Source organism: Ciconia boyciana, chromosome 7 (genome assembly GCF_034638445.1).
Source record: "Ciconia boyciana chromosome 7, ASM3463844v1, whole genome shotgun sequence".
NCBI classification, from domain to species: domain Eukaryota; kingdom Metazoa; phylum Chordata; class Aves; order Ciconiiformes; family Ciconiidae; genus Ciconia; species Ciconia boyciana.
In genome coordinates, this window is record NC_132940.1 from 20,247,967 (window position 1) to 20,259,155 (window position 11,189).

General features: G+C 41.7%; 1 protein-coding gene across 1 annotated transcript; it reads right to left on the bottom strand.

Moving 5' to 3' along the window:
- Positions 1-2,882: 2,882 nt before the first annotated feature.
- F3 (coagulation factor III, tissue factor) lies at positions 2,883-9,891 on the bottom strand. The gene is made up of 6 exons (XM_072868292.1): positions 9,686-9,891; positions 8,419-8,533; positions 6,148-6,332; positions 5,559-5,740; positions 5,274-5,433; positions 2,883-4,085 (listed from the first exon to the last, which is right to left on the bottom strand). Exons 1-6 carry the CDS (start codon positions 9,753-9,755, stop codon positions 3,946-3,948), a joined length of 852 nt encoding a protein of 283 aa, XP_072724393.1. The 5' UTR covers positions 9,756-9,891; the 3' UTR covers positions 2,883-3,945.
- Positions 9,892-11,189: the final 1,298 nt, after the last annotated feature.

Sequence of the window (11,189 nt, forward strand, 5' to 3'; positions counted from 1 at the left end):
ATGAACTTGCCTAATTCAGCTACAGTTAGAGGCTGAGGAATTACAGGGTAAGTTGTTCTTTCTGGGTCCTTTTGGGGGATACTGAAATGGGCTATATGGGCTGAATGAGAGCCTGTGCCAGAAGAAGCAGAAGGATCTCACTAGGGGGAAGATTTCTCATCATAAGGTGAAAGGAAGAGGAGATTTGCGGCGCATCTGTCCTGGTCGTTATGCCCTGAGCTTTTGTAAGCGTCCTGCCGTAGGGCACTGGAGGACACAGACCAGCAAATAAGGGAAGGGCAGCTTTCTGTGACAGTTGCTCTTTGTCAAGGGAATGGGTATACTGTGTGAGAGAGCATATGCCATGGTGAATAACACCACACCTAATGGTTGTGGAAAGATTTTCAGCTGGCCAGTTCCTGCTTCTGTCCTGTCTAGCAGGTTGTTCTTTTTTGTTTTTCCTGTCTTCCTCAAACATGAATACCAGCTCCCTCTGCCTCAGTGACAAACATAGACTATAGAAAGCGAGGTTATTTGTACGTGGATAAATACTGTGTAGTTAGCAGACTACTCAATTGACTCTTGGGTCTGGTACTGTCAAAAGCCCACGCGTTCCTGTGTATTACAAGGTTCTGAAACTATGTAGCAATCACTACTACCCTGCAAAATAATCAGCATCACAAAACTGAACCAAGAAGGTAATCTATCACAGCTGTTTATTCTTACTCACTTAATGCAGCAACTCTTTGTCCTGAGTTGCCACATAATCAGTGATGCACGTTAAGCTTATAATCACATTCTTATCATTACATGCCTCTCAGCAGCAGCCTTCTCACAGTGGAAAGCTGAGTCTGCTATAAGTAGATTAGCTAAGCTGTTTGCTGCCATATCTATCATATATACATTTATGAAGTCCTTCCTATGTGTTCACTTTAAGTAATGGCAGTAATTTTGTCTGCAATGCTGTTAGGGCTGTCAGAAAAGTAGCGGAACAATATCAGCCTTTAGTCGCTCATGTGAACAAGAAGAATGTAGTTTTAAAGCAGTACTATTAAATGAAAGTGACTTATTACAGTATGCAATGTTACATATTCGTTTGTATAAGGAGGGAACACAAGTACTGTGTCAGGGAACTGGGCAAATGTTTTCATCCACTTGAAATAGCTGGATACCTTTTTCTGCAACAGATGAGAAGGAGCAAAGCAGAACAGGGGCATCAGGAGCATCAGTAGGAACACACTTGCTTACAGAAACCTGCTTAGAAGATAAGCCAGGGAACTTAGGTGTGTAGGAAAAGCCTTCCCTTTCTCACATGGATTGCCTGGGTGGCTGGCTCTGTCTTAAATTGGTACAGTGCTGAAGTGGCCACATGTGTGTTGTAGATAGGATCTAGTCTTCCTTCCTAGAGACAATACCTTTATTCAACGACTCCTTTTGCCCACCCTGATACTCTGAGAATGTTAAATCTCTGTATAAAACATTGTGTGTGGGCTCACTACACCGACCCAAAGGATAATACTTCCAGAAGTTTGCAATAAAAAGCCCCTTTCTCAACTGTCTCCACAAACAGCAAAAAACCTTTTTGAAATAGGATCTGTGAGCCCCGTGACTCTGGTTACTCAGCATTGTTGGATGACAACATACTGCAGCTAGGGAACAGAAGCGCTTCAGGTTTCCAGAACTTGTGCAGTAGTGGGTCATTCTTATGCCATTTAAGGCACTTGTTCACATTTCTGTGGGTGTTCTTTCTTTCAATAAAAACAACCTTCATATTCAGAACAAACCAAAAATCTCTTAAGTAATGAAGTATGATTTATAACATCAGTCTAGGTAGCTTATGACAAGCAACTGCATGGTCTAGTTTAAAAAATGCTATGCTGTAACCTACAGGCTTTCCTTTTCCTCTGAGCTCTTCCCTTTTCTGAGCTTGGCACTGAATGAAACCGAGGACGCAGAACAGCACAGGGAAGGGAAGTAATGATGACAACTTTGGAATGTTTTTAAATTTACTCCCACAAGTTCTCATATTTTTGATTGCTGTTGTAATATTCCTCCTCCATACAAGGCATGCAGCAGAAAATGCATTAAGCATTTATTGCACAATATTAAGTAAAGAGGGATTTTTCTGGGGGGATGGTGGTGTTTGTTTTCTTCCCTCTGTAAAAAAGGGAATTAAAGAACAAAGAAAACCCCCATAAACCACACTCACATGTTCACAGGAGTCTTAATCCATACAAAGAAGGTATCTAAAATACAGTAGGGATGAAAAACATAAAATACAATTCTGTAAAAATTGGTAGATTGGGATATTAATTTTATATTATATTATTCCTTCTCATAAATGCAATAGATCTCTTATTTTAAGACATATATGAAGCTTTGAGATATACAGCCAATTAGTGCCAACTACAAGATGCATTTTTTTTTCCATTCACTTGATTTTTTTTTTTTTTTTTGTGCCTATGACCATTGGTAGCAGCAGCAGTAGGTACCAACATTAGTTGCAGCAGTTCTCATCTCTGGGCCAGGCCCCATAATGCCTTGAATGAACATTAGTACCACAAGCAGTACAGGCACAGCTGTGGGAATCCCTGTGTGATACATCCAAAGAGACGCCTAGTATACTTTCCATTGGAATGAGAAGCTGTGAATGCAAACACTGAATAATCTCTCACATAAGTAGACAGCTGAAAAGCAGCTCGGGACTCCTCAACACTTTTCATCAGTTTGTGAACTGTGGCTTCTCATATTTTTATCCTTACAGGTAGTAGGTGCCCTGTTAGTCTATTTTGCAGTCCTGGTTAGACTTCTGGCAGCTCACCTACACTGCTGTCACAAGATAAGTTTCCTAAATTTATTTTTAATTTAGTTCTGGAATGAATGCCGCACCTCATTTAAAAAAAGGAAAAGTCTTATTTTCCCAGTCACCTTTATTTCACTAGAAAAGTATAAATTACCATCATAAATACAGATATCACCAGTATAAAAATTAGATTCTCATTTATAAAATAAATACTAAAATAGTCAAAGCAACAGGTACCTCCACATCCCATCACCAAGATGATCTGAATGTATACCACATAAATTATTCCTTCACCAACTGTTTAATTAAAAATAATGTTCAAAATGCAGTAAATACTGCTACCTAGTCAGTGCTTGCATGAAGTGAGTTACTACTGACTCAAAAACTGCAAAGTATTTGTTATAACACTTACTCAGAACCATCAGACTACCCTGTCTGTATAACTCTAGGTATAGTGTAATCCAGAAATGCTTTCCAGATGGATAACAGCTACCTACTTCAAAAGTGTTCTTTACAAGTTGCCAGTACAGTAGTTTCAGTTTGTTTACCTTTGATTGTCTATGTCCAAAGATAAATAGACCAAGTTAATTCTACCCAAGAAGTGCAGAAATAATAGTAGCATCTTTGTCACATCTGAGCTAACAGATCATTTCACCAGTTAATAATGTTAAAAGAAAGTAAAAAATACAGGTTTTGTTTCATAGAAACAGAAAGATGTTCCTTTCAGTTAGGTAAAGGACACATATTTTTCAAAAGTAGTGTTTTTTTCCCCTCACAAGTACCATAAATCTTCTGGCTCAGTAAGGCCATACTTCCGGAATGGCTGTATCTGGTCAAGTCAAAGGTCCATCTAGTTCAGAATCCTGTTTCAGACAGGACAATAGAAAGAGCTTGGGAAGAGTATATGAGCAGGGTTAGGATATTGTAACAGATCACCAGAATACTTTTCCAGCCTCCGGCCACTAGTGACCCAGGGGCTTCCTGATATCTGGATTTTTCATCTGTGACTAACGGATTTTTGAATCGACATAAAGTTTGGGCTTCAAAATTCCTGTATCAGAGAGGCTAAAAGGCTCCACCCAATTACCCAATTTATGTTTTTTGTTGTTTGTTTGGGGTTTTTTTGCTTTGGAACTGCCACTAGTGTCCACTATGATTCTTCCTTAGACACCATTAAGCGGTTCCTTTTCTCTTGCAGCTTTTGCTTTCTTGCGTTTACACAGGATCACTGATAGGACAATGGCAAGAGTGATGACCGCAATTGCTATGACTGCTATGATGATAAAGACTTCTGCTCCATATTCTGTAGGGGAGGAAAAAAAATCCAAGATTCAGTTATCAGAAGCCATAATGTCACAGTGCTACAAACTCTTAGAAACCCTCTCCACTGAATTCAAAAATGCTTTCCATATTTTACAGTATCACAGAAGTGGAGTGACCACCTCAGTGTGAACTGAATTAATTTTAATGTGAATTTGTCGAACTGAGGTAAAGCTTTATTTCACTTGGTTCACACTAGGTTTTAATCTAGTTTAGTTAGTGCACTAAAATACCATGCTACCACCACAAGAATAAGTCAAGCCATTCCCCCTACCCCTGCATTATTTCTGTGAAACTAAGTCCAAGTGGAAATTTATTCTAGGTTAGAAGCTAGAAAACACCAACAGAAGAGACTTCTATTCAAGTTGTAATTTACTAGAATTCAACTATTGTGATAAACAAAAATATATATCTAGATAAGAACGTTAATTTGAGAGAGTTAATTTGCCAATTTTGGAAGAGCTTTTCTGCTTAGAGTGCAAATATTCTTATCTGGTGGAGAAGAAAGATACAGTACAGCAATGTGATATTATTTAATAAATATTGATGACTTTATATTGAAGAAAGTGTTATCCAAATTGTTTGCCTGGAATTAGACTGGCTGATTCACCGACCACTCACTAACCTATTTACCAGTAAAGAAGTCAATCTGCCAAACTCTGACCTTGTAATTTAAGAGTAAAGAAAGTCTTAGTCTCATCATCTGCTTTTGAGATAATAACTAAAGTTCAGTTCAAACTACAAGTCAATGGATATGTAGGTTTCCAGCACTCCTATGTTATAGAGCTAATCCTTCAAGCACTTACTATGGGACCTGTTATTGGAAGGATCTGAGGAAAACAATCAGAAAACAAAAATACGAAGCTGAAGGCTAGTGATGAGATCTGAAACCTCAGTGACCAGTCATCAACTCAGACAATTTAAAACTAATCAAAGCAGTTTAGCAAAACCCTAAAACCAACTCCAACTAGCTAAAGGTGGTGGACTCTTACTTAATGTGAGTTCTTCCTATGAGTTTCCATGTTCAGTCTGTGTCCTCTCACTTATACAGTAAATAGTTTATTCTATAAAAGGCATCACAATTTAAAAAGGTATTAAAAAATACTGAGGATTGAAGTGTCTTTTTGTTAGAATGCTAAGGACTGTATGACAAACTTCACCAGATACCTACCATCTAAGATACCTCTTCCTACACTGGTACAAAGCACCATGCTTTCTTGACCATTACGGTTTTCTCTGCGGGAGGGAATGATTCCCTGTATGTAGAAGCAATAGTTCTTTGTGCTGTCAACGCTTACTTCAAATGTATGGCTTTTTGTTGTTGCATCTTTCTGTAAAGGAAAAAAAATATTTCAGGAAAGTGTTCTCTGCAAAAGTGTTAGCTCTTAAGGTAGCACAGAAATTGTGTAGCTATAATACAGCTACAGAATATGTAAAAAGTAGAGTTAGAGCTCACCTTTCCAGAACTTTGATCTTTCCAGTAATAGAGTTTGTATTCCAGGTCATGTTGGAAAATATCTCGAATACTTTGAAAGCTTCCATTAGGAAATGTATATGGTGTAAGTGGATCTTGGAACACAATATTCAGTTTGGAACCTTTTTGTGTGTAATTCTGTACCTCCGGTTTTCCGAGAACAGCTAAACAAGCATTTTTAGAATTAAAAAACTGACATCATTTTTTCTAGACAACATGCTCTTTTTTCTTCCTCCCTCCACTCCCTTCCCTCCTCAAATCTATTATAAGTTTACAGAGCCAAAGTAATACAGTGAAATCCTGAATTATTAACAAATATCTTCATCTAGTATGCAATGTTAATAAAATGGTCTACTCACTGCAGGTGAGAAACAAATGGTAACTAATATCTTACACGCTCCCCTATAACAGGGAAAGCTTTATGCCTGAATGTCGTCTTCTCAGATATCAGTAAGGCTACTGTAAGAATCTATAGCAAAAACTTTTAGGCCCAATCTAAACCTCATTTAAGTCAATGGAAGTAATTTTGAGAGGCAGTTTATAATAAGATTTAATTGGCAATCCTACTTACTCTGACTATAAGGTGTAAATTTTTCAGAGACTGCAAAAGGTGGTTCTTCAAAGTTATCCATCCTCGAGGACGTTACAGACAGTATGTGTGCTGTATAGGTCTCTTTTACATTCCTGAGCACATCAGTAACATCACACTCTGTTTCTGCTGTCAATATGCATTTTTTTTGGGTGTCAGATGTCTGTCTGAAAAGAGCAAGAAAGAAGCGTCAACACTTTTCAACCAGACTTTTACATATTTAGATATGTTAAAAAACGTTTTTCCCCTCAAACTGTATAGATTTTCCTCATCCAGTAGAACAGTCTTGCAAGTGTACTAGGTGGAAAAGGAGAAGAAAAAACTCAAACCCCACTATTCTGTACAGCTATATTTCACAATTCAAAGTAGAATCAAGTAAATCAGATATGAGCCATATTAGTTATAGAAATGTGTTATTGGATACATATATGAAGTAAAAATTCAATCTTTTCTATGAACTGAATAGAAACCATAAGTAGTTCTGATTTGGGATTTTTCCGCAGTTGACTTATTTAAAAAAACATAAGATGCATAAATCACTTTGAAAGTGTTATCCCTGATGCATCTGAAAACTATTGCCTTAAGAAACATCATTTGTCCTAGGAAGCTCTGTTGATACCAATATTAATTGTTTAATGTGACAACAATGTCTCCTCATACATGCCACTTGTTTTTGCACCTATGCAGGTGCAAAAGAACCAGACAGTAGCAGCAATTTTTGCTGCAGAATTACAATTTTAAAAAAATTGACAAAAACCATGACCCATGCACTTCTCTTGATTTTTAAATGATAGAAAGTGGGTCCATTTACTTGAGAAATTATAATGAAACCAGGAAAAAAAGTGTTAATTCCCCATTTTACTTCCTAATGAGAAAGAATGGAAAACCAGATTAGATATTACTACTTCAATTCTTTTCCCTGTTTTTGCTGGTGAACTAAGGAAAAGAAAAATTGTGTGATCTCAGCTGAAAGAGCAAGAGTGCCGACTGTCTGAAAATTAACAAATGAGTTTTCCTCCAAATAGGTCAAGTTTTATTTAAGAGTCACCTGAACTCCCTTCTCACTTCACCAGACTTCTTATGATGTCACAGATCAGTTAGTAATAGTGTCCTAGAGACTCCTTGAAAAAGGACAGAGGAGATTTGATCTGTGTGATCAAACAAACGTACTCTGTAAATGTACACAGATGAGAAAGCAAACATTTAAGCGCACTTCATCCATAAGAGCAACTTGTCTAAAGAAGTGTCTCCATATCAGAACTATAGCTGATTCTATACTTAATCTCAGGCAAACAGACTTCAATTTTTTGCAAGCACAAATGGCTGGAAAGAAACTCCAGATTCATAAATTTCATAAAATTCATTCTGCTAGGGTGTGCTTTTAAGTCTATTAATTTAATCACTCCCTTAAAGAATAAAAGAGCACATTAGGCCATTGCACTGGTATTTAATCCGTTAGTCATGAGAGCGCTCTCATTTCTATGCCACTTTTACAGACAGAAGAGACTACAGTACCATATTTTCATTAATATGTAGGACAGTTGATGATGCATTTTCCCTTTGGGGCATGTTTAATAATGGTCTATGAATTAATATGGGAGCTAAGAACAGCACAGATTTATTACTGAACTTCATGGAAATTTTTGGCGCAGTATTGAAAGAGGTGTTAGACTCTTCACATAAGCTGGCTACTTTTTATATCCACAATATTTCATAGCTTACGTAAAACATTGTAACAGAGGAAGTCTCGACAGAGGTAGAGACCAAAGGTAATTTTCAGTATTACCCAGCAAGACAAATTATTCATTTACTGTGATTCACCTATTAGAATAAAATGCAGATTCATATTTGTCAGACACCTCCCAAGACTCAAGACGAAAGACTCAGTCCAGACATGTTGAAAGACATAAAAAGGTGAAGTTCTATTTAATACATGGTGTGTCAGATTGAGTCTCAACTTCTTCAAAGTATCTTGGCCTAGACTTCCAGTGCAGCTGGCCTGCACCGAACCCCAGAACTGAAATATTGACCTAAAGCTCAACTCTCTGTTTCTGAAGTGGGCAAAACCAGAAGCCTGAATCAGATATTCTTATAGTTGGATACAAAGTATTAACAGCTGGGTTGGCAATTTTCCTAAATCCTCATGTTTGGGGTCTTTTCCTGTTACATTCAGTCTTGGAAATATTCAAACACGCTCTATTTGCATCTTCTTCAATTGCCATTAATGGGCACACCTTGGTGTTATCTACTTACCCGTGTATTTCTACTGTATACAAGTAACCTGATGGTTTTGGTTGCCACTGTAGTATAGTTTTAAAATTGATTGAAGACCAAGTTATATTAACTGCTGTTGGTAGTTCTGGATTGCCTTTAAATACAGAAAAGAGAAGAGTGCCATCAGTCATATTATACGTAATTCCTGGCTCCCTGCAGTCACTTTTTAGTTAAATGAAGCAGTTGCTGTTAATTGCTGCTTGGAAAAGTTCTTTTGGGGGAAAAGTCTCACTCCTGCCCTCTGGGCTCATGCTCATCTAACTAAAGGAATGTGTCCTGGCAGAAGCGAGAAACACAAGAAGCAAATTATTTTCCCACTTGTAACTCCTAGGTTGGTGAGGTAACTTATTTGGAGTTCTGTCTAATGCTTCCCTTTTGATCCAAGACCTCTGAAGAAGCTACAAAACCTTGAAGATACTCATGAGAATGTCCAAGCACCAAATAAATGCGGTGCAGTTCAAAATCATCCCTGGCTGTATCTGCTGCAGAAGGCATTTGCTTCTGGTTTCCCCATTTATTTATTTTGGGAAGATAAAGTCTTTAAAAATCAGTGGTTGCCCTACACGCTTACATCTGAGAGGGACTATCCACGGATGAACTTGTGGCCTGCGCACAAGCGGAAAGGAGGCTGCAGTGACCCATGAGCCCGCTGCCCCGGCAGACGCCACAGCTACTTCGGGGAACTGCATGGGAGGAAGCCAGAACGGAAAACCCCGCACAACCTCTGTAACCTCTGGAAATCAAGCGTTTCACTGAGCGATATCCTAATTACTTTCTAAATACAACCTTCACTGCCTCTCCAACAAGCTCGGAACTGGGGACAAGGGAAAGAAATCTTGCAGACCACTCCTGGTCACAGCAGGTCAGCAGCTGCGGACTCTGGAGACTCCCCCCTGCTCCCCAGCACCGACGGGGCTATGGTCATTAAGGATCCCCCCAGAAGAAACCAGCCCTTGGCGACCCGAGCGCTCCGCCGTCCGGGTGCTGAAGCAGAGGCGGACCGGAGCCGGGGCCCGCCACAGCCCGCAGGCGAGGGCCGCTCTCCCGCCACGGCCCCGCGCGACAGCCGCTGCCCGCCCTCCCCAACGGCCCCGCGCGAGACAGCCGCCGTCCCCGCCACAGCCGCCGGCGCGGGGCGGCTCTCTTGGGGTCCGGCGTCTCTGTCAGAGGGACCGCGCCCCGCCGTCTGTCCCGCCCGCCCGAGCCAGCGGCCCCCCGGCCTGCCCGCCCGCCCGCCGTTACCCACCGGCGGCGGCCAGGCGCCACAGCAGGGCGCTCAGCAGCAGAGCCCGACCTCCGGCGACGGCGCGCAGCATCCTCGGGGGAGCGATTCGGCGGGATCCCGGCGAGGCTGAGCGCGGTGAGCTGCCGACGGGGCGGGAGGCGCTGGCTTATATCTGTGGGAGGAGAGGCGGGGACTGCGGACACCTCGCCCCCGGGACAGCCCGGCGAGGCAGCCCGGCGCCCCGGGGCAGCCCCGCAGCGAGAGCGGCGGTGACCGGCCCGGACGGGGTCGTGGGGAACGGGAGGGGGGCTGGCGGAAGCGCTTAGGCACGTCCGGGTTGAGCAAGCGGAGGAGGGGATCTTTGAGGAAACTGGCATTACTGTAAGGAGAGGGGCACTGAGGGGAGGGGCGGCACGTCCCCCGGGCGGCTCCAGCCCCGGCCCCCTGTCCCCGGGCGCAGGCCCACCCGGATGCGCAAGCACACCTGGACATGCCCGCGGGCCGCGTCTCCCCGCCTTCTCGGTGTCCCCATACAGTTGTACCACCCCTCTCTTCCTGGCTATAGGATGGAATATGGGTGCAACTGGGCGACACTTGACAACCAGCTTCAACCACTGCAAACCTTTGGCTGGCTGTCAAGGGCGAGGGGTGCTAGCACAACCGCGGCTCAGAAGTGACTGCTCTCGAGGGCAGCTGATCCTGCGGAAGTGATGTTTAGATCCTTTAAATTCTGAAGGGCTAAATATGTCAATTCTTGCCTCACCACACAAAACGTTTGACACAACTGTTCAGCTAGCTCACATCTCTGTTCTCTCGCTCTGTGCACACGCATACGTGAATCCTGTCAAGGCTCACCTGTCATACTAGACAGCAAATAAGGTGCAAGTGTTCAGGGAGTATTTAACTTCTCCCATAAACCAGGGACCTGTTAAGCCTTTTCCTACAAGCTTACTTTGGAAAGGTATGCCATTTTCACAGGTGTCTCTGACAGAAGGTTTTCTGAATCTCAGCCTGCAGCCTTTGCGACAGGCTCCCTGGCCTCTCTGGTGTATATATTGATCTTTCTCACGGTGCTGCCTTTCTAAGCACTTAAACCAAGCTTTTGGAGACGGGAATTTGCGTGCTGTGTTTTCGTCTAATACTCAAGCTCTAGAGGGAGCTGTATTCGCACTTAGCTCATGATTCTTCTGCGGGGAAGGTGGGAAACAGACTATATAGCAGAACCTATTCTGTAATTAAGGGGGGATAGAGGCATTTTACAGTGTTAAGCTGACTCTTCTTTTTATTTTGATGCTGATTTGTACAATGTTTTATACCTGGAAAATATAGGTAGGAGGAGAAGACTAACGGGGAAGTTTCATATTTAATTGCCTTTAATTTTCATGATTGACACATACTTAGATGCAAGCAATCAGTTCTCATAATGCAGAATAAATGCATATGGACCAAACTACATTATCCATTTCAACCAGAGTTTGCATCAGAATTCATATAGCATGTTCCGAGGTGCACCTAAACCCTGGAT